The sequence below is a fragment of the Pectinophora gossypiella genome, chromosome 8 (genome assembly GCF_024362695.1).
Source record: "Pectinophora gossypiella chromosome 8, ilPecGoss1.1, whole genome shotgun sequence".
In the NCBI taxonomy this organism is placed as follows: Eukaryota; Metazoa; Arthropoda; class Insecta; order Lepidoptera; family Gelechiidae; genus Pectinophora; species Pectinophora gossypiella.
Window position 1 is genome coordinate 872,221 of NC_065411.1, and position 27,875 is coordinate 900,095.

At 40.7% G+C, this 27,875-nt stretch overlaps 2 protein-coding genes across 6 annotated transcripts in view; one reads left to right on the forward strand and one right to left on the reverse strand.

Annotated features, from left to right (window-relative positions):
- Positions 1-23,303, forward strand: part of LOC126368620 (epsin-1) — a 45,232-nt gene extending 21,929 nt beyond the window's left edge. For 2 of the 4 annotated variants that reach the window (XM_050012684.1, XM_050012687.1), the window contains exons 2-12: positions 2,454-2,511; positions 7,116-7,205; positions 7,865-8,156; positions 12,914-13,086; positions 14,726-14,919; positions 17,328-17,454; positions 19,031-19,153; positions 19,705-19,834; positions 20,426-20,616; positions 21,437-21,724; positions 21,951-23,303. In XM_050012684.1, coding sequence (XP_049868641.1) covers positions 7,116-7,205; positions 7,865-8,156; positions 12,914-13,086; positions 14,726-14,919; positions 17,328-17,454; positions 19,031-19,153; positions 19,705-19,834; positions 20,426-20,616; positions 21,437-21,712 — 1,596 coding nt within the window. In that variant the 5' untranslated portion in view covers positions 2,454-2,511 and the 3' untranslated portion in view covers positions 21,713-21,724; positions 21,951-23,303. The remainder of the gene's footprint in view (positions 1-2,453; positions 2,512-7,115; positions 7,206-7,864; positions 8,157-12,913; positions 13,087-14,725; positions 14,920-17,327; positions 17,455-19,030; positions 19,154-19,704; positions 19,835-20,425; positions 20,617-21,436; positions 21,725-21,950) is intronic. The other 2 variants (XM_050012685.1, XM_050012686.1) reach the window with 1 other exon arrangement.
- Positions 23,304-25,282: 1,979 nt separating this feature from the next.
- LOC126368621 (protein singed) overlaps positions 25,283-27,875 on the reverse strand; it is a 78,828-nt gene continuing 76,235 nt past the window's right edge. For both annotated transcript variants that reach the window (XM_050012688.1, XM_050012689.1), the window contains exons 9-11: positions 27,670-27,831; positions 27,233-27,360; positions 25,283-26,946 (exon numbers count right to left, since the gene is read on the reverse strand). In XM_050012688.1, coding sequence (XP_049868645.1) covers positions 26,741-26,946; positions 27,233-27,360; positions 27,670-27,831 — 496 coding nt within the window. In that variant the 3' untranslated portion in view covers positions 25,283-26,740. The remainder of the gene's footprint in view (positions 26,947-27,232; positions 27,361-27,669; positions 27,832-27,875) is intronic.

Below are 27,875 nucleotides of genomic sequence, written 5' to 3' on the forward strand. Positions count from 1 at the left end.
CCGACGCAAAAGCGACGGGGTGTTATAAGTCTGACGTGTCTGTGTAAATGTGTATGTGTCTGTCTGTAGCACCGTAGCTCCCAAACGGGTGATCCGATTTTAATGCGTTTTTTTGTTTGAAAGGTATATCAGTCAAGAGTGTTCTATGTTAGCTATGTTTGGTGGAAATCGGTTCAGGTCTTCAAGGTCATCAGGTCGTTTGTTAAGTGTGATAGGAATGTTACACGCTTAGTTTGCTTACAAGCATAATGTGGGATAAGTTATTTTTTGCTTTTTATAGAGTTTAGTATTTTAACCTTTTGTCACAATAATTGAGAACTTTTTTTGGTCGGGGGTTTTTATTTTTAAATTTTTTCAAAGTTCTTTGGCTACGACTTTCTCCCAGTGCACCAATCGCCATTGCTCCATTGGTAGTCTTTGGAAGTTCTTTAGCACGATTAAATCATGTTTTATCTAAAGCTTATTTTACTCTCTCGGAGTATTTATACTTGAGGACATAAACGTTCTTTGGTCTTCTGCTATCATTGCATTATTTTCCACCAATCTTTCCCATAGGCAGATAATTATCAAACCATGTAAAATCACATTCAGATGTGATTTTTAGTAACAAAACCGCAATAGACACGTCAGTTAGTGTACAAATTACTTTACCAACTTTTTGTATTATGTGTTCTCTCGCAAATAAATTGATTTAAAATAGTAAAAAATTGCGGTCACAATTTTTACCTGGAAAGAAAATTTGAAAGAATTGATTTCATTTTTTTTTATGATTGATATCTTTTTTGATTGATTTTTCTTGAGCTGGTGTTGGTTTTTTTATGTCACTTTTTACTGATTTCATTAAATCAAGGTTTTGTCACATCAGGATATGATTTTTCAAAATGGCGCCTGTCACGTGGTTTTCACCATAAGGGGACGGCAATCCACTAGTCGTTTGGTCTCGTTTTGTCACGCACATGATCCTATGACTTTCTACTAGTCAGAAATAGAACGGACGGATTTCTGGTGTCGAAATATCGTCATCTATTTCTGTACGCGTCATTGTACAGTTAGCTACAATAATGTGCTTTCAAAAACAAAGCTATACACAACAACATAAACATAAGATAAGCTCACGGTCTTACCTGTGCTCACGACATCCCAATTGAGGGAGTCAGGGTTTGGGCATTGAGGTACATCCATCGCAAGATGAACTAAGTACCCTCACCTTTATCTATGCTTATATTTCTTGTTCGCGAAAGCAACTTATTTTCTGGTAGTCGGTTTAAGATGTCTCATTAAACAGTGTTGAAGGGATATCAGTGAAAAGCAAGAAAAGCTTTAACAATTTTTTTTTTTAATTCGGAGTATAAATTTGTTTTTTCTGGGTTTTTGTTAAGCTCGCCACCTCTATAATAGACACCTCTGCCTACTCCTTGTTATTTTAAAATTTTAATCTTTTCGAATCTTGCTTTTTTATCTCATCAAATACTGTACTACTAACATTCACATTCAACTATCACTTCATTTAAGTTCTTAATATTGCAATTGCTCATTCTGTGCTGTTGATCATGTTTACGTCGTCCATTATACAATTTATTTTGGTTGCTTATCTATTGTGTTTCTTGTAAACACATGGCGTCTAGCGAATGAAAACATTCAACCAAATATGTTTGCACGCTTTTTTCAATTCAACCCATTGCGTAGGTTAGAACATCTTGATTTTTGTCTTGCTATGTTATCCAGCAGTTATCAGTTATTTAGTCTCGAAAGTATCTACATTCGCAGAAATGTTTTGAATGGTAACATTGATATGCGAAAGATAGTTTTTTCCAACAGCGGGGTCTCTATCCAGCTGACTAGATAGATAGATAAAATACTTTATTGGAGTTCTTTTGTTGTTTTTTTATTATTTATTGACTAGATTGAGTTCCTATTGGTACAAGTATAGACGATTAATAGGCTTATTATATAGGTAAACATAGCTGGCGTGAAGTGGGTATATGGTCACGACCATTAATATGTATACACTTTGGTACCATGTCACATTAACTTTTTTGACAAATTGAACTGTAAGTCTCACTAAATGTCAAATTTATGTTAGCGCGACAGAGTCCTAAAGTGGGTACATTATATTGCTCATGACTGTACATATATACACCTCTATCTACCGCTTCGGGGATACAGGCGCGATGTATTATGTTATGTAAAGACGATTTATATGAGAGTGTGTTTGCTTGCAACGTTTGCCGATTGATCCTCTGTTGCTTACACCCCTGGATACGCGACGTGAAGATTTTGTATGTATGTGTTATTAAATTGTAATACTACTACTGATTTTGGAAACCGGCCTAATGTTATTAATTAAATAAAATTAACGTGTCTTAATAACTTAACCATTTCATGTAAAAATATTAATGTGTGTTTATGTGTGTGTGTTTTAAACTATATCTTGTGTGTGATATTGTCTGCAGAAGCTGCAACTACATAACCTCGGCATTTTACATATATCTCGCAATAACAACTAGCAAAGTAAGTGGTAGCCGTAGCCTGACACCTTACAAGTTGATCCTCTTAGTTTTGGCTTGTTTTCGCAACCCGCCGCCGTCCGCGCATCGATTTTGGATAATCTTTCCAAGTAGTCGGAGCCTTTAGACATTCTTATTTCAAAATTATGATTAACTTTAGCTTTAAGGGTCTGTTTTTTGCAACGGACTGGGTGGTAATAACGGAATAAGACACATAATAATGTCTAACAGCTGGGTTGCCTTTATGCGTGTCTAGTCTTCAGGCCTTATTACACTACCTGATGGCGGAGCTAAAGCTTCATGATGGGAAAACATACAAACACTGCTGGGCAAGGGCCCCACTCAATCAACCGGAGGGGGTATGGAGCATCCGCCACCACGCTGCTCCACTGCGGGAAACAGACCCTAAATAGATTATCTTAGTATTAACCACTACATATACTACTGATTCCAAAACACCTAACTTTATTTTAAGATACACCTTTCATTTTCTTATCCGCCGAAAATATAAAAACTGTTAATTTTAAATTGAAAGAAGCAATAACCCGAACGAATAAAATAGGTATCTCGCTAGTATGAAAACTCGATTCGCGTGTGCTGTCAACTTAAATTCTGTCGGGTTGTACGCCAACGTTTTTGAAAGGGTCGGTCGGTATGAACGGCGGTATGACTATAAATTTTTAGCCAGTCGACTACCCATCCCTTTTCTCTTTGGTGGGTAAGAAATAGACAGGTATAACTTTAAATAAAATTGAGTGTCTTTTGGAATCAGCACAACTATGTACGATCACGAGCATTAATATATACACTTTGGTACCATGTCACGTTAACTTTTTTGACAAATTGAACTGTAAGTCTCACTAAATGTCAAATATGTTAGTGCGACAGAGTTCTAAAGTGGGTACATTATATTGCTCATGACTGTATGTCCCACACCGATTTGTCTTATGTTCGAGAGAGGGACTAGAAACAAAGCATGGTAGAGGTGATTTTGTAAAACATCCCATATGCTGTTGCTGTTCAGTAGGGTAGACCCGTGCCTAGCAGTGGAGTAACAGATTACGCCTATACTATCTATCTAGCTTCTAAAACTATTGCTTACCTTCTAAACGCGAAATATTTCGAATGCTATTTTTACATGCCTAGTCATTTATTTTACTCGTAATGCTCAATGCTCATCCTGTCTAGACCAATGCTTTTAAATATTCTGTCTGAATAATCTGTGAACTTGTTTTTATTATAGCCAACGTAGTTATAGTTAACTAGGAGCATAGAATAAGGAATATTACTACTTATAGAACGGTCACCCAGCGGCTGCCAAAAAAAAATAATCAAAAATATTTATTTTTCAAAATTGGCTTACAAAGTTAGCGCTTTTTGAACGTCAAACAAAATTAAATTACATATTATGTAACTAGCTGTAAAACTATTACCACATCGGAATCTGTAACGCTGAGGGAAAGACGTGGCCAGAAAACCTCCCAGCACAGGGCCCTAGTCCTACTGTTTCATGTTTTCCTTTCTTTTCTTTTTTTTTGCGGCTGTTTACGTCAACTACAGCCTCCTAGATACTGCATAAATAATCTGGAAATGATATATGAGATGTATAAGGCCTGATATCCTTGGTAGGTTTTGCCACCAAAAACCTGGCAGTGGGAGCTGTGAACCGTTTTGAGTAGCGTTAACGAGCCCATCGTCGCGACGCTCGTTACCCGCGCGAGCGTTCCGGTCGCTGACTCCGCGACTTTGAATCGACGCCCGCGCACACAGCGCTCCTATAAGATTCTTTTAAAAAGAAGTTTTTATGCCTTGGTATTTGGCGTTTAACTTAGTGATAGGTAGAAGTCAGTGATAGGCAAAAAAAAAACTGCGGTTGACAATGAATCATAGTGGTTTTTGAGGATTGTCCATCTTAGGACTCTCAACAGCACGTGTGCAAGTTACTTTTGGTGGCTTATCACGTCATCAATAAAGTATCGGTTGTATGTTTACTGAATGTACCTTAGAGTTTCCGATATAAAGTAAAAACAAAAATATCGTCTCCGGGCGACGTATATATACCTTCACATGACTAATTTAAGAGCTATGACGCATTATATATAGCATTCTCCATGCTACTTTTTTAGGGAAAAATAGGGCAGTGGTTTCCCTCTTGTTTTCCGCCCTGCAATACTTTGTCTCACGCGGGATGGCCCCCGAGTTGTCTATTTCAAAGCCGTACTAGGACTCCTGTCCTTTGAATAGTACTGACAGTTACTGCTGCCCTCTGTCAGGGTGTGTGTATATATATATACTAACTAAATTAATAAATAAAAATAGAAACACTCTCTTGTATCGTGTGGGTTATGGTGGATTACCAACCTCATCCACCCTGGTGTCAGGGTTGTTATTGAGCCGCCTAAGGCCAGTAGAAACACTGTAGATGTATGTCTTCCGACGTTTCTACAAATGAAGACATAAAAATACCACATTGTTTGTCATGTTTAAAAATTGTCTATTCAGAAACGGCGCGCGTTCATAAAACGATTGACGTGCTATATTGGATCTGCTTAGCCCAGTGGGTAATATGTATGTATGTTGAGTACCGCGGAGTATGCTCCATACCCCTTTCCTGTGCCCAGCATTGGGACATATATATGCTCTTATTTATGAATGTGTATGAACTGTATATTACCCATACCCGCATGGGCAAGTTCAATGTTACGCGTTGTTTGTGGAATGTCCGCGTCACTGCGCGTGCGCAGGTCCGCGACGGAAGTGCACGCAGTATATTTAGACGCCCAATATTGCTTGTAAACATCGTGTGATGTTTGTAGGGGTTGGTGACCTTATGTCGTCATATTTTTTTATAATTAGATATAAGTTGACTGTAAAGTCAGGCCAGGACATTGGGCCGGCTTGCTTCTCATACCGGGAGCGCCGGTTCGATCCCCGTTGCACCGAATTATAAATTTATTTTATGTGTAATTCTCTGCTGCTTGTCTTCCCGGGCATGTCGTAAAAACCGACAGAGGTATTGTGTCCTCTAACATGCTGGACTAATGTTATGGGCGATAGGCTGATCCCTTATCACCATAAGGTTCATCATATCCAGCTTACGACATCGTATCAACAGTGGCTGCAAGTTGTCTTTGATTACTTGTGGCTCTGCCCACCCCATTAGGGATTACGGGCGTGAGTTTATGTATGTATGTATGTATGTGTAATTCTCACTTATTTTTTATTTATTTACATTTATTTTTTTTCTAACACAGTTGGCTCGTTTGATTATAGACGGCGATACGGCTCACCACCTATCACGTTGGTCTAACAGAGAGCTTGGCGAAGCGTGGTTGTTAAGTTCATCTCGCGATGGATGGACCTTTGACTAGCCTCATTAGGAATGTATTCTTGAGCTTACTTTAACGCGTGTCTAAAGTAGCCATATTAGTGTATCAAATTTGCAACTCTTATCAAACATCTTTCATGATTGCTATCTTTTTTTATCAGCGAACCGACTCATGTTTTTGCAATAAAATTGACTAACGTGATATTTCCCCTCCGGGATTCGAACCCGGAACCTACGGATCGTAAGCCTAACGCTCAATCACTAGATCACGGAGGCCGTTACCTAATTCTTGTGATAAGTCCCCACTGGGATTCGAACGTCTCAGCTTAGATTAGTTTATTATTACCACTCTTAATCTCTGTCGGGTTAGAGACCTCAGTGTTCTCCATTTGTCCGGCTTATTAGTGAATGCCAACGGAGGTATATCTACGACAAAAGTTAGCACAAATATGTAACAAAATATTGAATTATTTTCTAATACATCCTGTGTACTGCCCAGTTTCTATCTATCCTTTCAGCTTCGAGTAGACCTAGGCATAAATATTTTTATTCCTAAAATATTCTCCTGTAATATAATACATTATTTCCAATTTAATACAATGCCTATGCATGATTAGTTTAATCAAATTATATACGTAGTTTACAAAGTTGAACGTTACTTTATTTTTTTCGATAGACTATTTAGCCTTAATCTGTACGTTTTTAAATATTTTTATATTATAATATTTTAACATTTACGTCTAGTAAATACTATATTGCTTAATTGCTTGTACTAAGTGAATGCAAAGTGCTTATCACACTCCAAATTAATAGCACTCGGCCGATTTGTAGATGTACGTACATTACATTATATACAGCCACACAACTACCAACTATCTTAAGCATACTTAAATAATTCTAACACTAGATTATACAAAATCATCCGTTCAATACATACAGGGTGTAAGTTAAACCGTAACAAATACTGAGGGAGATGAAAATTCCACTTGATATTAACTCAGAATTCAAAACATCAAATTTCAAAAATTCTAAAATATCTTTATTCAGTAGATAACATAGTTAGACTTTGAATCGTCAATTTTTACATAACGAACGTCTCATCCGCCTAAAACTACTGCAGCTTCTCACAACCTGAATCATGCTGATAGGTGAAATATCCTCCTCAGAATTCGTTACGATGTCAACTACTTACACCCTGTATAGCTACATTCCATCGCCACTTTAAAATATATAGATTCCGTAATAATATAGCAGAATAACATGTGTGTGTTTGTTTGCAGATGCCCCGCGGGCGGGACGATATGCAAGTCAACGTGGCGGGCCTCAGAAGGAATATTAAAAACCTCGCGCACAACTACAGCGATGCTCAGGTAACATCACCATCAGGACACATGAATACGTCCCACTACTGGGCACAACTCCCCCCTTACCAGTCGTAGAGGGTCTCGAATAGAGACTCGAATATTTCAATAACGATCATAAATCGTAGACGAAAAAAAACAAGATTATAGAAAAAAAAACACGAGAAGATAAAGTTTCGAAACTTGTACAGGCCTTAGAACTGTTCGATCCTATTACGTTGTTGTTGGAGCTATGGTAGACCAGTTGAAAGAACGGTTGTTTCGCGCTGTGAGGTCGTAAGTTCGAATCCAGCACGGGCGTAAAAGAAAACAACGTAAGGAATCCCACGTCCCCGAGGAATGCGTTTGCTAGGTATTTGACCTAACCTCTTGTGAGCTGATTATCGCTTCGCGGGTTGGATGGTCGTCTGACCATGTGAAAACGGGATAACACTAGGGAGTGGATGTTATTGAACTATACTACTCAATACTCAATCATTTATAATCGATTAATTAACTACACAATTACTCAATTATTTTACTCAAAAATGTATTATATGAGACGACTTTTGTTTTTTTTATTATTATTTATTTTTTACCTTTTTTATATATATTTTCTTTTATTTTATTCTTTTTTTTATTTTATTCTTTTTTTTTATTTACTAACCTGATACCTCACAAAATTACAGGTTAAAGTGCGCGAGGCGACGTCAAACGACCCATGGGGTCCATCCAGCACGCTCATGGCGGAGATCGCCGACCTGACATACAACGTGATGGCGTTTACAGAGATCATGCAGATGATCTGGAAGCGCCTCAACGACCACGGCAAGAACTGGAGGCACGTGTATAAGGCCCTAGTGCTGATGGAGTATCTGATAAAGACTGGTTCGGAGAAGGTGGCCATGCAGTGCAAGGAGAACATCTTTGCGATTCACACGCTCAAGGACTTCCAATATATGGAGGAAGGGAAGGACCAGGGTGAGTTGGCTTTTTAATTAATTTTTATATGATATATTTTGTCGTCATCAGAATGTAGAGTAAAAAAAAACAAATATCAAGAAAAAACCCTAACATCTCTAAACAAGCTCGTTGATCTAACAGAAACCTCGCTTATTTTTATCCCGGGTATGTCTCATGCGATGAAATACCTCTGACTACCCCAGTTGGGAATATAGTAGTGAGCTTATGTTAACTAACAACTGACTGTATGTTAACTGTGTGTTGTGTTGTGTGCTGTGTTATGTTGCTGTTTGTGTTGTGTGTTGTGGGGTTAAATAAGAGACGTGTGTCTTCTAAGACGGTCTTTTATTGTCTCACTATGGATATAAAAGTGTAACTATGTTACCTACTGAAAAGATATTTTTGAATTTGAATATGGCATATAACATAGATATGTATTAGTGATGTTCCGAATATCCGTATCCGTATCCGTGTCCGTTACTTTTCACGCGGATCTTTTACGGATCTTTTTCAGGTGATTAAGTAGAATTATTAAATAAAAAAACTATAAAATTCCATTCAGATTGTTTTTATTTCTTAAAATCAAATATTTGGCACCTTTATATTGCAAACATTTAGATAGATCTTTATAATGAAAGCAAGATAAAATATCACTTTTATAACAATGAAATAACTAAAACTTTAATTTTTTTTTTTTAAGAAAGTAAAGATCCGTATCCGCGGATATACATTTTTAACGATCCGGCACATCACTAATATGTATATAAAATAGGTGTGGGGGTACACACTACAACAACAATAGTCAACAATGATGAGTCAGACGTGTGTATGAATGTGTGAATTTAACGTCAGATATAAGAAACAATGGTTGTAGGCATCGTTGCTTGATTACGATCTAGCGAGCCAGGTAGCTGAGCTATTACTGTAATCGACTGTCACCTTCGACCCCGTTAGTCTTTCAAGGAATTTAAAAATACATTTACATACTATAGAACGTGACAACATTTAGAGCTCACATGGAACACATTAAAGAGAAGGCAAAAGTCGCGTCTTCGAAGGAAGTGAAAGAACTGGCCCTTGATAGACAAGAATGGAGTATGATACATTGACAAGAGCGTGGCTCTTAATCTGATGATACATACTATATGTATGACGTGTTCTCACTTCCTGACGGCCCGATTACTCTAGCCATAAAGGCCGCCAATCAGCTCGCGACGACTAACACTTCAGGACCCCGATACTGACCCCGCCGGTGTGGCCGACGATTTCCCTCGTTCAACGCTACACCGACAATCATAATCCTCTAAGACGACGCTCTGAGCTGGGTTCTCTATTTATACGCATAAATTTTTATGTAATAATTTACCATGGCATAATGTTACTTATTAGTTACGCATAGTATCAATTTGTCATAATTTTTAAGCATAATTTTGAAACTCATAACTACTATAAGCATAATAATTAATGACAATAATGATATATAAGCATAATTATTATAAGCATAAAAACTATACTCCGAATAAGAAAAGTTTTGGCACAACTTTGAACATTTCCGAAACTTACTTTTTCCTTGGCTGCATTTGGTTCATGATTGTGACTTTTTATATTTTTTGACTCTATTTCATGCTGTTGGTCATCATTCAGTATACTTTTCGTGTGTAAGATAAGGGCCACCCCCGCCTCACCCGAACCTACTGTTATGCCTTGTAAAAAATATTACAAAACACTATTATTCTAAAAAATAATTATGGAGACCTATTTATATGCGAATCAAATTTATACCAAAAAATAATAGTCCAAAAATAAGTTATACCGAACAAACTAGTATTCCTAGATATTATTATAGGAAAGTACTATTATGCTAAAAAAGTTAGAGAATAATAGTATAAGTACTTCTGGCGCCATATTGTTTTGTTATCTATAGTGTACGTTTAATTTATCAATCTGCTCACATTACCGTGGGTTTCCGGTGGACATGTTACGTATGCTGTACGCCCAACCACTTTCATTGACAGACATGATACCGTCCAATATGTAATCGCGATAACGCGTGCCCATATGTCATATGACAACGATCAACTCGAGTCACCTTGATGGATGATACAATGGGGGTTACCTGTTAATTTTAGTTGCTATTCACTACATTACATTAACGTAACATCACGCCTGTAACCCCCAAGAGGTAGGCAGAGGTGTATTATAAACACCCACTCCTCGCCTGCTATGTTTAAATCCCGTGTAATAAAGGGCGGGCCTAGAAACTACGTGATATCAAGGTCAAAGATAAATTATAAAATTCCTAAATAAAGACAGTTCTTTTCCCCGGCTATACAGGTTGTGAGAAGCTGCAGTAGTTTTAGGCGGATGAGACGTTCGTTATGTAAAAATTGACGATTCAAAGTGTAACTATGTTACCTACTGAATAAAGATATTTTTCAATTTTTTAATTTGAATTTGAATTCTAAAGGTGACAAAAAACGTTTTCTTTTTTCTATTTAACTTATTTCTGAATTTTAATTAAGAAAAATGTAATATTAAGTGCGAAATTTTATTACGTTTTTCTATGAAGTCACAGGTTGCTAATAATTTCGTGTTTTGACGTTTAGTAAAAAGTAACTGATTTGACTAGTTGGAAACTACCCTATTCTATACATATCTGCCGGGTCTGCATGACAACCACGCCGCGAATTATATTGAGCGTTTCGACCAATAGCTGTTTGACGTCCATCTATGTAGATAACATTGGTATCGTTTATTGGTCGCTCGATATAATTTAATTTTTTATTTTATTTTTATTTTTATTTTTATTTTTACTTTTTATTTTTACTTTTTATTTTTACTTTTTATTTTTTATTTTATTTTTAGTTTTATTTTTTATAACTCGCGCCGCGCGCGGTGCGGTTGTCATGCAGACCCGGCTGATCGAAATATCAAGCAACAATTATTTTTATCTCCAATACATTGTATTATGTACCCGAGCAATGAGAAAACAGGTAATTATCACGTTAAATGTGTACAGCGCCATCTGTTTTTTTTAAACGTAACTTGGAAAGTCCATCGTTTCTCATAAACCAGCTATATGAAACCAGATATTCCAAATTGGGCGGACGCACTACGTCACTAATCAGTCATAACACTATCACAGGCTATATAGTGTTACCATTCCGCGTATGGTCACGAGCAAAAAAGAAAAAAGTTAATGAGACATGGTACCAAAGTGTATACATACACTTTGGTACCATGTCTCATTAACTTTTTTGACAAATTGAACTTCTTCTTCTTCTTCTATCGTGTGGGTTTTGAGGCGAATTACTAACCTCATCAACCCTGGTGTCAGGGTTACTATTGAGCCGCCAAAGGTCCCTGACATGACTCATTTATAACAACTACGTACTTACACAGTAAGTAGTAACCGGGACCAACGGCTTAACGTGCCTTCCGAAGCACGGATCGTCTTACTTTCGGACAATCAGGTGATCAGCCTGTAATGTCCTAACCAAACTAGGGACCACAAAGTAATTTTTGTGATATGTCCACACTGGGAATCGAACCCAGGACCTCCGGATCGTGAGTCCAACGCTCAACCACTGGACCACGGAGGCCGTTTGACAAATTGAACTGTAAGTCTCACTAAATGTCAAATATGTTAGTGCGACAGAGTCATAGTGGGTACATTATATTGCTCATGACTGTACAGCGCGCCATCAGCTATCACTCGCGCTCTGTCCGTGATAATAGCAGCTCGCTAATAAGTGTTGCAACCGACATTGAAAACTAGGTATGTACGTGCACCTAATTTTAATTAGAACACCTATCACTAATTAGAACCCTCGTTCGCTAGGATAGCTCTCAGTGGTTTCACAATAACTCTACGGGTCAGTTGTGTAATTTTTTCAATGGCCTTTATTATTCTTAAGAACAATTTTGCTATGAAAAGGTTACGGAAAGTAAATTCAAGTGTGAAGAAGAGGGTTTCAGTGTACAGAGACAGACGCAGGCGAGACCGCGAGGTGCCATTGATAGAGTCAGATAGTAATGTTTATTATCATTCAAATTTCAAATCATTTATCGTGGCACACAGGTGCAGTGGGTAGATGTTACAAAGATAATAATAAGACCGCTGTGATCTGCCGGTAGGCGTACAATTAAATTTGGTGAGACGAGAAGTTAGAAAGAAAGAAAGTATTTATTTAGTTACTTACAGTGTTTAATAATTTTTGTTTCACATGCTAGAAACAGTAAAATGTAGTATATGAACATCATCTTGTGTAAATATAGCTTTAATGTGGAGGATTGTAAAATATAAAGATCTTCTATCCTCATCAACCCTGGTGTCAGGGTTATTATTGAGCCGCCAAAGGCGCCTGACATGGCTCATATAACGACTACTTAACACTAAACGACAGTAAGTAAGTCCAGTGGTTGAGCGTTGGGCTCACAATCCAGAGGTCCCGGGTTCGAATCCCGGTGGGGACATATCCCTAGTTTGGTTAGGACATTACGGGCTGATCCCCTGATTGTCCAAAAAGTAAAATGATCCGTGCTTCGGAAGGCACGTTAAGCCTTTGGTCCCGGTTACTACTTACTGATGTAAGTAAGTAGTCCTTACATGAGCCATGTCAGGGGCCTTTGGCGGCTCAATAGTAACCCTGACACCAGGGTTGATGAGGTTGGTACTCCACCTCACAACCCACAAATAGAAGAACTACATTCCATAATTACTCATTTTAACATTTCGCTTGAGTAAGTTGTCACCTAGCCGTTTCCTGTTGCAGGTTTGAATGTCCGCGAGAAGGCGAAGCAGCTGGTGAACCTGCTGAAGGATGAGGAGCGCCTCAAGAACGAGCGGGCGCGCGCACTGAAGGCCAAGCAGCGGTTCGCGCAGTCCGCCAGCGCCTTCGGCAGCGACGGCGCCCTCGACACCCCCACCAGCCCCACCTACCCTACGGTACTACTACTATAACAACACATACATAAGCTAAAGGCTGCGTTTTCATTGACGCGGAGCTGAGCGGAGATGTGCAGAAATCGACCAATCACCGCGAGGGAGACAGTGACAGAGTGTCTTCGTTTTTCGCTCTCTCGAACGCTGTGATTGGTCAAATCCGCACATCTCCGCTCTTCTCCGCCAATCTCCCCGTCAGTGGAAACCCGGCCTAAGACTATATTCTCAATGGGACTATTCATAGGCAACGCGCCTACAAAAGAGAAATACCTAAGTCTCACCCCAGACACTTTATACAAACAACGCAACAAACAAGACACTACACATTAACATTATCGTACACATGCATCTGTGTGTGTGACGTCTGATACCCATACGATTTAAGTCTAAACTATGTTCGAGGGGGGTGAGGTAAACCTAATGTAGACGACAGGTCGACATGGCAATTCTCTAGTGACGTGACGTTTTCAATATCGATATATTATTTTTATTATGTATGTAACAAAATGTGAATAAAATAATACCACGTTTTCATTTAAGTTAATATTTATTCATCTGAATTATCTAACGTATCGCTACGAAAACTTAAAGAATCTTCGTCACTGGTATCTCCGACTTTTATAATAAAATCTTCCATTTCATTTTCCATTCCCATGTCTTTTTCCCAATATTCATTTTCAAGGTTCCGGACATGTTTTTCGAAATTGCTCCAGTTTTCTGCCGTGACTGACAAAATTGCATTCGTTGTTATCTCTTTAAGCTTTGTCAAACACAAATCGAAGTCAAACACGCGACGAAGATGCAACCGTAGCCATTTTTAAAACACAATAGTAATAAATTATGTGAGCGAGATTATAATCGATAAACGCGGTCGATACGGACTCGTGCGACACTAAGACTAAGACGCCGCGGGGACTGTGCGGGTGTGCGGGGCGACCCCGCCTCCGCGGCTCACCTCATGCCCCGATTGCCATGTCGACCTGTCGTCAACAGTAGTTCAGACGTTGGTGGGGAGCGGAGAGTTGCCGTTGTATACGTAGTATTTATTATTCCTAATTCTACGCTTAAGTCTCAAGCTCTCCTGTAATTACTCGTTTGGCTCGTATAGACAGCTATTTTGTCTCCAATATAATCATTTGTCGAAAATCCAAGTTTGGTTTTGCTAGCCACATTCGAGTACGTGATAGAAAAATGTAAAGTCGCTTTTACCGGACGTGACAGGAAGACTATTAATCCTTCCGACGGGCTGTCTGAGCACATCGTCCATCATGTTAGGAAGGGCTCAAACCCTCTCTGTTTTTTGTATCGTAAGCAGCTGAACGCATCCCATGTCTCCCACCTCCCGTCTACCATGGAAGCGTCTTTCTGCCTGTGGATTGTACTAAATCGTATTACATTACTGTTCCCGAAGAGATAGACAGAGGTGTCAGCTATCTTTAAGTCCCTTGTAACAGGAGGCGCGCCTATTGCTATTAACCGGGCACAAATCATGGAAACCACGTGATATCAATTATCTATGTGAATTTGTGAATTCAAACTCAGTCGAATTTAGTGAGTAGTTAAGATGTATGTCATGCATTCTCCTGACAGAGGTATCTGTGATTCAGTCATGTATTTTATGAAACCTTTTCCTCCTCCCCAGCTACCGAACGAGTCAGCGGAGTGGTCAGGACGCGAATCGGAGCTGGCGCGGCCGCTGACGGCGGGCGAGGAGGAGCTGCAGCTGCAGCTGGCGCTCGCCATGAGCCGCGAGGAGGCCGAGCGCGAGGAGCGCCGCCGCCGCTCCGACGACGTGCGGCTGCAGCTCGCCATCAGCCAGTCGCAGAACGACTTCCAGTCAGTACCACACCACACCATACAAAACACCTCGTTTTACACAAACCTACACATTGATATAGTACACGCACATCTGTGTGGGTGACGTCTGACGCCCATACGATTGAAGATTCAGCTGCTCGTAGGGAGCGGAGAGTTGCCGTTCTATATTTAGTAGTACGTAGTAGCACGTCGGAGACGTGCAGAATCTACCAATCAGGGCGTGCGAGATAGAAGAATGTCCCTTGCATTAGTCGATCGATTCCTGCACGTCTTACCATGTCACCTTACTTATCCCCCTCACATTCTTCAGTAATTATGATTTATGACATAGTCGGAACTAGTTGGGGGTTTTATCTTTGTATTGGTACATGAATCATCCTGTTCACACAATGTAAGTTTATTTTAAGTTACACCCGTCATTTTCTTAACCGCCGAAAAGGAAATGGACGGGTAATCGGCAGGCATAAAATATGCAACACACGTCAATTTTAGGTAGAAATTTTAAAAAGAACCCTTCAAAATTAAGTTGACAGCACACGTCAATCGGATCGCATATGAACGAGATGCCTATTTTATTCGCCCGGGTTATTTTTTCAAATTTAAAATTAATAGTTGTCAATCATCCGTCCCTTTACTTTACGGTGAATAAGAAAATGACTTAAAATAAAATTAGGTGTCTGCAGGAATCGGGGCCAATAGTAACACACCAGGGAACTCCCTAAAGCCATCCGTCCTATTCTTACCGTGTGTCGCCATTAGGTGCATTAAACGCATTAGCGTTTATGCGGGTGAGACAAAAACTTGCGCTCCTAAGCGGCCCAGAGGGGGTGAGGTAAATCTATCTCGGCGCGCCATACGTCTGGTGCGGAGCGAAGAGTTACCCTTCTATACGTAGTATTACTCTTTATTTTATGATTTTCTTGAAAACTCCTTTATTTTCTCTACCTACCTATCACCAATCCCAACCTAACCGATCCTTTCCTAACAGATCCTTTCCATTCCCAACCACGGAGCAGTTGTGCGCGCGGCCCGAGTGCCCCTACCCACCCTCATTGGAGAGCAGTCCGCGATGCTGGATCTACCACTGCCTGCCCTGCCTACCGAATGTAATTCCGTTAGTGCCGATAGCGACCTCTAGTAGTACAAATTTATGTAGCCTAGTTAATACGAGTAGCGCTGGCGTGGACTCCGTTCAATATACATAAACAGCCTATATACGTCCCACTGTTCACTGTCCACTGGGCACAGGTCTCCCCTCAATCAACCAGAGGGTATATGGAGCATACTCAACCACGCTGCTCCACTGCGGGTTGGTGGAAGTGTTTTAACGGCTAATAGCCGGGACCAACGACTTAACGTGCACTCCGAAGCACGGAATCAGCTTATTTTTTCAGACAATCAGGTGATTCAAATCTGTCCTTACCAAACAAAGGACAGTCTCACAAAGGGATTTCGACAATGTCCCCATCGGGAATCGAAACGTGACCTCCCAGCTCGTGAGCCTAACGCTCTAACCACTACACCAAGGAGGCTGTTAATATACCTTGATTAATTAGGCAGCAGTCAAAACGATATAATAAAAAAACGCTACTCAGTTTCAAGTAATCGACCACAGACTATTCGGTTAAAAACATAGACATTGCAACCAAAAACAGACAATATGTGAAGATATCCCATAACCCCATTTATTTTTACTAACTAAAAACTAACGGCCTCCGTGGTCCAGTGGTTGAGCGTTGGGCTCATTATCCGGAGGTCCAGGGTTCGAATACCGTTTGGGACATATCACAAAAATCACTTTGTGATCCCTAGTTTGGTTAGGACATTACAGGCTGATCACCTGAGTGTCCGAAAGAAAGATGATCCGTGCTTCGGAAGGCACGTTAACTTGTTGGTCCCGTTTACTACTTACTGATGTAAGTTAGTAGTCGTTACATGAGCCATGGCAAAGGCCTTTGGCGGCTCATTAGTAACCCTGACACCAGGGTTGATATGGAAATTCACCTCACAACCCACACGATCATCATCATCATCAGCCGTACGACGCCCACTGCTGGGCATAGGCCTCCAAGGATCTCCACGACGATCGGTCCTGCGCTGCCCGCATCCAGCGGCTTCCCGCGACCTTCACCAGATCGTCGGTCCACCTTGTAGCGGGCCACCCACTGAGCGTCGTCCGACACGTGGTCGCCACTCCAGAACCTTTCCGCCCCAACGGCCATCGGTTCTCCTCGCTATGTGTCCTGCCCACTGCCACTTCAGCTTTGCAATTCTTCGAGCTATGTCGGTGACTTTAGTTCTCCTGCGGATCTCCTCACACGATATAAGAAGATTTATTTTTGAAATTCTCTACAAGCATAGTAGTTCCTTCACCACCAAACCACCCACACAAATCCCACGCTTCTAATCACTAATGTGTGTTACAGAGCCCCGCTAACGGACAAGAAGGGTGAGCAGCAATCCCACCTCCTGGACCTGCTGGACGTGAACTTGGGGTCACCGCCCGCCGCCGCAGCCTCTGCCGACCCCTGGGGCCTGCCCTCGCCCAAACAGGTAACAAACATTGCATTTCTTGAAGCTCTCAGAGCTCCCCATTTGTCCGGCCAAGCAGTTAATGCCGTTTGCGGCAAATCTGCTATGTTTTAAGGAACAAACATACTTTAAAATAAAATTACATTTGACTGTCTTATAAGAACGAAGTTTCTTAGGATGTGAATGTTTATAATTCTTTTGAGAAATAAAGATTTCCTCTTATATATTGACATAATCATAATAAAAGAAACTAAAGAAAATTACATAAGTTCCAACCAGAATAAAATCAAAATAACAAAAACCTGTATACCGTCGCCTTATGGTGAAAACGTCAGCCACGCAAGCGTTTTCTTGAAAAATCTAATTTAATATGATTTTCTTAACAAAGCCTCCATTTCTTTTATCTAATTTCAATTCGGGTACAAATTGAGACTACCAGTTTTTACCTGGATTGAAACTAACGTGTCTATTGCGAGGTTTTGTTAGTGTTGAGAGTGCATACAGACGATATGATTATCGAAAGAAATAAACATTACGTGTTGATTTTTATATTGAAAAAAAACTGACAATGACATTTTAAATAACAATAGAACGTAATAAAATTGACAAGTATAAAAAAAAACTTAATAAGACCAAGGAGCTTAACAGTTAGCATAAATCATATCAGAATGTGATTATTCAAAGAGGCGCTTACTTGGTTTTCACTACGACGGCGACGTAAGAAAAACAGGCGTGTTTTCATTTACTATTTTCTGTCAGGCTGTACACTCGGAGTTCAGTATCTTTACTGATTCGATGGTAAGAACGTAAAGGTCTTCTTTGTATTAGTACATGACGCTAGATGTGTGTGCTGCACCATTGTTTGTGTGAAATCACTTTAAAATGAAATATTTCCATTGTCAGAGCCTTTTTATTAGTAAAAAATACATTACACTTAATAAAAACCTCACTGCTACTTATTGTGCCGTTCTATCTTATTATTACTAACTTTCCGCCCGCGTCGTTGTCCGCGTGTAATTCTGTTATCACTAACGACACGTTTTTTTCCGAATGGATGTGAAATCGCCTCCTAAGGGTACTAAAAAGATTCCCTTTAGAAGGCGATGAAAAAAATCCGGGATAAAAACTATCCTAGCCGAGTTGAAAATTTTCCTAACTTCCTCGCAAGTGTATATAGCTCAAATCGAGATGCCTCGAAAGCGCGCATTGCCTTTGACACATCATCATCACTAATTTAAGAGCCACGCTCTTGTCGGTGTAGCATTCTCCATGCTACTTTTTAGGGAAAAATAGGGCAGTAGTTTCCCTCTTGCCTTCTTCCCCGCAGCACTCTGTTGGACGCGAGTGGGATGGCGCACCTTTGACACAAGTTCTTCATTTAATTTAGACGGGCTTTAGAATAGGCATTTATTTCCAAAAACAACAGTTGTTTCCTAAGAATAACAATTAAAGATACGCAAATTAACACTGTCCAGGTAAATTGGACTGACTCAGCATCTTGCAGCACGTTAGCGAGTGTAGAAATAGATAATGCAACCTGGCTAGGCCCATTGCTAGTGAACACGTAACATTATCTACACCCACTGTTGTTCCCCAGGAGACGTCATCAGACGCGTGGTCGGGCGTGAACAGCCCGGCGCGTGACCCGTGGGCGCCTGGGCAAGCGGCCGCTGTGGCCGCCGCCGCCTTGCCTGCCGACCCCTGGGCGCCGCTTGCACTGGTAACATAATTAGATATTATATTTCTCATAGAAAATTAAATCTAAAAAGTCTGACGGGACTTCAATCCGCAGTTCCTGTCAAGCCGGAATGAACGTGTTAGCGTGTTAACAGAATGACGTTCTGAAACATCCCTCTCAGTTTTCGGCACAGAGTCGCTAACATCCGTATGTACCCTACGGCTACCAGTGCGTACTTGTACGGGGTGTAAGTGACATCGTAGCGAATACTGAAAGCGGTGGTTCAGCTCATGATTTTGAGTTAATATCAAGGGGAATTTTCCATCGCAAAAGTATGGAATTGAAAATAATTTAATAAAACACAAAAATAACATGAATCAAATTGGAGATGTCCTTAGAAAAGGTTCAATACGATCTACTCTGAACCGGCGTGCGTGTATGAAGCGATTGATGAATGTGGAGGAAGCAAGAGAAGTGTGTCAGGATCGAAGCAAATGGAATTCTATAGTCTCTGCTTACCCCGGTGGGAAATAGGCGTGAGTTTATGTATGTATGTTATGTATATATTCTATTTTATACTGTGAATGTTCCAGAGCAAGTCCCCGGCGTCGGTGGTATCGTCCCCGTCGTCGTCGGAGCTGGAGCAGTTCGACGCACTGTCGCAGCGCGCGCGCAGCCTCAACAACAACGTGGAGCCCGACCCCTTCGATTTGTCCGTCTTAGGTACGTAGCCCACCAAAAAGATTTGAGAAAACGTAATTCCTAATAGACAGAAATTCAAAGTAATTTCTAATACAATTTCTCTAAAATTCTAAAAGCCAAGTTCCAAACTCATAAATCGTGATAGAGATGTTCGAAGAACGCGTGAAGACTTTGATGAGTATGGAAAATGCGAGTGGTGTGTCAGGATTGTAGTAAATGGAATTCCGTGGTCTCTGCCTACCCCAACGGGAGATAGGCGTGATCTTATGTATGGCTCATGTAACGACGATTTACTTGCAGCAGTAAGTAGTAACCGAACCGTTTAACATGCTTACGAAACACGGATCATCTTACTTTCGGACAATCGGATGATCAGTCTGTATTGTCCTAGCCAAACTAGGGATCACAAAGAGATTTCTGTGATCAGTCCCCACCGGGATTCGAACCTGGGACCATAGAGGCGGTTTCTTAACGTTTAGAATTAGAGTGGATAATAACGTAAAAATAGGTACCAGTCCTATGGGTCAGGAACCTTATCATAAACATACGAGGGGTTGTCAGGATCCTTATCCAACACAGATCAAAGGTTAACATTGTATTTCCGTATTCCAGGTGATGGCCTCACCCCGAAGCCAGCGACGCCGTCCACGGGCGCCGTCAAGAAGTCTCCGTCGGCGTTCCTCGGCGAGAACTCCTCGCTGGTGAACCTGGACCGCCTGCTGCAGCCGGCGCCGCTTGACCCCCCAGCGCCCAACCCCTTCAGCGCCCCGGACACGCGGCAGATGTTCCAGCCGCCGCCGCCGGTACGGACATAAATATTTATCACGTATTAAACGTACTTGTCCTGTCCTTTGCTTGGTAAGGACTTTTCAGGCTTGAATCACCTGATTGTCCGAAAAAGTAAGATGATTCCGTGCTTCGGAGGGCACGTTAACCCGTTGGTCCCGGCTATTAGCCGTAAAAAACACCTCCACCAACCCGCAGTGGAGCAGCGTGGTGGAGTATGCTCCATACCCCCTCCGGTTGATTGAGGGGAGGCCTGTGCCCAGCAGAGGGACGTATATAGGCTGTTTATGTATGTTATGTAAACGTACTTGTCTAGAAGTCCTCAGCCAGCATGTGTCTATCAAAAGAGGTTAACCATGCTTACCCTCCGTGACAGAATGTTTCTTTTTTACTTTTTTCTTCTCTTATTTTGTTGTTATGTAGTTATTAACCATTTTTATGATTTAACTGCAACTAACCTCACGTCACAAAATTTCCTAACTATGCCGTGTATTACCCACATCACATCTTTATTTTCTCATGCCATGATTGATACATGTTGTGTGTAGCTTTTAAATAAATAAAATATATGTGGTGCACGATAGACTGCTCACCTCTAGTGTTATCATATTTTATTTTATTCTAAGTTTTATTATTTTATTCTAATTTTTTTTAAGTTAAACCTGTCACAATTGAAATACATAACACCGGGTTCTTATCGCGTTCAAATCAGGAATAAGAGTACGATATTGGTACGGTAAAATAGAAGCATAGGAAAGTGCGACGCGCGTAGTTGAACCTATAGTCGTCCGTCTCGACCACTGTTTGACCTAAGTAACGTCCATGTTTTCTTTCCAGGCGCGGTTAACAATCAACGAGCTGAAACAGCAACAGATGGGTCTATCGGGCGTGCCGTTCCAGAGCTCGTCGCCGGCCTTCGGCGCGCCGGCCGGGGGCGTGGCCGTGCTGCCGGGCGCCGGGGCCGGGCTGGGCGCGGGCCCCCTGGGCGCGGCCCACGTGGGCGCGGGCTCCCTGGGCGCGGCCGACCCCTGGGCGCCGGTGCCCGCGCCGCGCGCCGCCTCGCCCTGGTCGCCGCCGCAGCAGCGGCACACGCCCAACCCGTTCCTCTCCTAGCCGAAGCGATAAGTACGTCTGCGTTCAGGATATCTCAGTTTGAATATATTGACGATAACGCGATGAAACCCAACATTGCAGAAAATCGCTTTCTATAACGAAATAAAAGCTCTTTGTCTTAAGCGAAACAATCCTAAGTATCAAACATCGAACGTAACCTACCTACATCTATACACCGTGACCTCTGTAAAGGTCATAACTTCTACATTTCAATAAACTTCGTTTTCTTTCTCCCTAGGGCGGAGGCTCGGCGGGCGCGCACGCCAGTGGCCGAGGTAACACTACACCAGATTGACTCAGACCACACCTCGAAACGCTGGCAACGTCGCTCCTCGCGCCAGGAGCGACAATCACTAGCGAAAAACTAGCAAAAAAAATTAAAAAACTTTCATCTTTACCCAAAAAAACCTTCCAAATTATCAGTCTTTCAATACAGGGTAAAACTTCATGAATTTTCCCCAAATATAAATTTAGTAGTTACCGCTGGCCACACTTAGTCGTACAGACTCGCTTGTCGAACAACTTATTATTTTTCGTGGCTATATCGATGAACTAGGAACTTTGTTAAACAAATTTTTGGCGTGATTACATCGACACTGGCCGGCAAGGACCGCGAGGGATAAGGCCGCCATTTTGAAAACGAAAATTAGCGTCTGTTTTTTACAATTTTAGTGTAATGTAAATTGTGAATTCCCCACGATCACTGTGACGGCACCTAATGTTTTATGCCCTTCACTGAGCACCCCTATTCGTTTATCCCCACTCCTTGTCCGCCAACATACCTATATTTATGTATTAATATTATTTTTAACATTTTCGAGAGTGGTGAGTGAAATCATGTGGACACAGCTTGTGTTTGGATTTTGGACTAACTACTTTACGTGGTGGTAGGTTAACAAATTTAAAAGTAAAATAAGACGATTAGACACAATATAATGTAAATGAACGTTTTTATATAGACTGGATAACGCTGTGACGTAATATAGTACGCGGTTTTTGTATGCGTTCCGAAATAAACTTTATTATATAACTGGAATGGGTCAATCCGCCTTGCATTTGTACTGTGATATTTCTTTTCATTGTGTGCTTTTACATTTTATTTTGAAAATTCGAGACCAAATTACAAATGAAGTAGCATTTTTTTTTATTTGAAAGATTATTTACAATTGTTTGTTTCTGATCGCATACAAAAAGTAGATCATAGTATAGACATCGTAGCATCCATAGACTAAATATTTAGGGTGGGTCATCGCAGACGCGTCACTTTTGTGGCGAGTCGACCGGCCCGGCCGTTCGAGAACACTTAGAGGCTGTTCGGGTGCGTTCGGTCGCTGTTTATTCTACTAAGTCGGTGAAGATGATGCTCTAAATAACGACTTATATCGGTGGCAAGGGTTAGAGATGTAATGGACTCTCGTAGCGCGGCGAAGACATCGACTGACCGCGACTTAGATGCACGTTTTAGGTGCTTCTGGTAGCAATATTATAGTGCGGAGACCTTGCACTCACACTGTATTATAATTTTATTTCTTACTGAGTACGTGGCTTGTTGATGTCGTAGATACAAATTCAATACATAGAATCAAATTTAAAACATGTACTGTGATATTTCTTTTCATTGTGTGCTTTTACATTTTATTTTGAAAATTCGAGACCAAATTACAAATGAAGTAGCATTTTTTTTTATTTGAAAGATTATTTACAATTGTTTGTTTCTGATCGCATACAAAAAGTAGATCATAGTATAGACATCGTAGCATCCATAGACTAAATATTTAGGGTGGGTCATCGCAGACGCGTCACTTTTGTGGCGAGTCGACCGGCCCGGCCGTTCGAGAACACTTAGAGGCTGTTCGGGTGCGTTCGGTCGCTGTTTATTCTACTAAGTCGGTGAAGATGATGCTCTAAATAACGACTTATATCGGTGGCAAGGGTTAGAGATGTAATGGACTCTCGTAGCGCGGCGAAGACATCGACTGACCGCGACTTAGATGCACGTTTTAGGTGCTTCTGGTAGCAATATTATAGTGCGGAGACCTTGCACTCACACTGTATTATAATTTTATTTCTTACTGAGTACGTGGCTTGTTGATGTCGTAGATACAAATTCAATACATAGAATCAAATTTAAAACATAACACCTAACGAGTCTTTATATTAACTAGAAAACGTATTGAATGCGTGTATGTGACATTGACAATGTGATTTACGTAGATATGTGAAGTGGATGTGTTCACCGCGCTGGGAGGGGAGCGTCCTCCTGACATGCGTTCAGGTCTCAAGTTGTTAATCGTGCCTTAGATACCAGTTTTTGTATTATGATTAATGTGCGTCGCCCTCCACGCGGCCAGTTCTCACTACAGACACTAGCATTATGTTATAAAGGTTGGAATACCTAGTCAATTAGACACGCCAATATGTCCACATGACAAAATACAATGGCTAATAAACTTTAACAAATGTTATCAAACAAAGGCACTAAAATGTATTGTAATTTAACTATGATTATATATTTTTAACTAACAATAAAATTATATTTCGTTTATAAATATGACTGCGGGACTAATGTAAAACAAAGCAAGGTGTTTGTAGTGAAAACTCGCTACGAATTTCGCTAGTCGTGAGGCAAATATTGGTTGTCTTAGCCAAACGACTGAAAAAGCTAGACCAGTCTCCCTTGCTTGTGAAGTGTTTCGTGTTGATGAGCCAGGGAGGCGGTGGCCTATGTAATGCTAACGTACCGGCGAGAGCCGCACCAGTCCAACCCCGCGCTTTACGTCGTGTGTCGCGTACAAATTATATTCCATTTTGTATGTATCATGTATGTTATATATTACTTTACACCCTCTACTGTAGTATTGTCGAGTAAGCTAAAATTGTCTATGGTTAGTTTGCACGAGACTGTGTTGCCAGCGAGAAAATTATTTATTTATTTTTAACACTGACAACACACTCCGGATTTTTTTGCTTATTGAATAACTAGCAGATTCATGTGGTTATTGATTTGTTTATCAGTTATGTAGATAAATTATTTTTAATATATTAATTTTTGACCAATAAAATGCATCGATGCTAATACAATGTGTCACTAGCTAGGGAGAAACTGTAAAGATTAATGTAACTATTTAATTAAAATATATAAGTTTTTCAATATTTGCGCATTTTACTTTAAACTACAAGAACTACCGACCACTTTGCTTCCTCCTTGCAATGAGTAGAGAACATATACAGTTGGCTGCAGATAGTGAGATTTTTAGTTAGGTTAGTTTCACTATGCAACTACAAAGTGCTGAAAAGCATAATTTTTTTCTATCGTTTTCATATTACTATTTCATCTACTATTAAATATTAATTTCAATTAGTATTTCAAAGAAGCAAGAAGTTTTATTTCAATTATTCATTGTACTACTGCGTGGGGCGAATACAAAATAGCTTGTTTACGTTCCAGTTGGTAGCCTCCCCTACAGTGGCCTAAAGCCGTATTTATTTATATATTATCATCAAACTATTCATAAGGTTGTTCTATGATAATACTCTATGAAATAAATCTGGAATAAAACACCATCGACATACAATATGATTATAATTTATTCATTAATAGTTTACAAAGACATTATCGTACAAATATTAATTTCCAGGATCGCATATTGCAGTACAAATACTTAATAAACATTTCGGTTTTGTTCATTATCGTAAAAACTTAAAGTTACGCTTCCGAATGGTGTAAGTACATCGAGATTTCATACACGGATCAAAAACAGTGAAAAATTCGCTTATATACAAGATAAATTACGCACCAGTTACAAAATTCCACGTAAAAATGTAAAAAATGTCCAGAGCAATGAGAGATGGACGCTGGAAGCGATCTCAGGCTTACTCTATTATGTTACTTACATTAACCTAACTAGCTTTACGTTACTTAGAAGCCAGACTCGGTGTAGGGCGTATAAATATTGAGCAACCCACGGGGATATTGCGCATGAGTGGTGTGGACGTTCTGCGGCTTGTATACTGACAATACCTTTAACTTAAATTATCAATTTTACTGCAATTTCATCTGGTGATTTGTAGTAGGTTTCAGTCTCATGGTGTCAACTTCACTAACCTACAATCTGGGAATACAAAACGGGTAGATAAAATCGTATAAAACCCATCGACTAGATACTACAATATCCAATAAATATTCTCAAAAACTCCCAATAATGTCCCCGACAAATTGATAACGTTATCGTAAACCTAGAAATAAATAATTCAAGCATTTCGAGTGACGGTCACAAAAATAATAAAAAAATATAATTTCAAAACAAGCTATAGTGACGGCAGATCTACCAATAATAAGAAAATAATCTATGATAATAATAATATAAGAGAAGCGATATTTTCATATGATCACATTCGCGTATACCGCGCGATAAATAACCTTAACCATATTATTAAATGCAAAATGAGGCGCCGCCTTTCAGTTCACCCGAGAGAAAATATTTTTTTATTCCTGAAATGTGTGACCTCAATGCCCGTGCGCATTGACTAACATTCCGATTTTATTATTATTTATGTAACCATTGGCAGCGGATTCGCGTTGGAATCAGCTGATTGGGTCGTTCGGATGCCGCCATTTTGCCATCGAGGGCGACACAAGATGGCGGCTGAAGGAAGCGATGTGGAGTCAACTGAAATTGCGTTCGCCCGTGTTTGTTCACATTTCTTCGAGAAATTAAGTCTCACGCCGTTCGCAAGTACAAAATAGGCGTGCATTTGGATACGCTATGGAAGAGTATTGTGAACAAGTTTGTAGGATCTGGAGATTCATTTGAGCGAACTGCGGAAACTGGTGTTTATACAACATAACGATGACAGGGCCGCTATACTCGTCACAATTTAAGAAGCCCCAGTGATATAACATTTAAGATGTGACGTCAAAGATGTAAAACATGTGATGATTACGAAACTACCGCCGTTGTAGGCCCATTCAGAGCACTATCTCTTGTCTCTTTGGCTGGTCCACTCAAACGAATCTCGGGCAGCGGCTTAGTACTCCCAGTGCGTGGCGGAGGAGATGTCGACCCCTGCGAGGCGGAAGTTGCCGTTCTTGGCGGCGGCGAGGTACTCGCGGCTGCCGGCGGCGCGGATGGCGAGGCGCGTGGGCTCGCGCAGCTCCAGGTGGAAGCCTTGAGGGGTGTCCGAGTCGCAGAGCACGCTCTCGCTGTCAGCGTGCCAGTACTTGCCGTTTGAGCCTGGAATGGAAGAGACAAGGAGGGTTAGTTTATGTTTTTTAAGCTATTGCTGGGTTGCATAATATTTCTTAAAATTTATTTGTAATTGACACTATTGCAAGGCAGAAATTAACACCATCTATCTGCTCAAATACCCTTAGGTACCTACGTTGCAACAAACATATTCTGATTTGCCTTTCCATTAATTGGGGTAGACTCTCTTGTTTCTAGAAGTTTCCGTTCTGGATGATAATTCTGGTGCCAAATACTCCCAATATTTTATTGTTTAGATTAACTTGCACCGTACCTTTGAAGTAGACTGCGCCCTTGGGTCCGCGGATGACCTGTATGGTCTCGTAGTTGGCCTTGTTGCACTCCAGCTTCGTGCCCTTGGGGCCCACGAACCCTTGCTCGCACTTCAGCACGAGAATAGGCCTGAGAAGAAGATAATACAAGTTAGCAAGAAACTTAATCAACGTTAATACGTTGACTCATAATTGAGTCAGGTAACCAACGCTAGTTGCGAGAGATATTTTTCCTTGTGTTGTGGTGACAGACCGCATTCGGAGTAGTCGAACACACACACACACACAGCCATGGAAACTTAATTGGTAATTTAGTCCTATTACCGTTACAGGTTCCAGCCTACCAGCATTATGGTCTTAAGCACGAAGTCCTCCAGAAATCTGGCCCGATGTTTGAGAAGATAGTCCTTTAGTATTAGAGTATAGTGGTCGTTCTCACCTGTTGATAAGATAGAAGTAGTATTTGCAGTTGTCGTCGATGGAGTCTGCGTTGGCGTAGAGGTGTCCGGAGCGCTTCGTCATGAGGTACTTGCCGTTGTTCGCGCGGAAGGCCACGGCGCCGTCGCCCTGCCACTCCAGCTCGAACAGAGCGTTTGATGACCTGCAACCGGTGAGAGTAACATTTTGATTGGAGTTCACAACAAA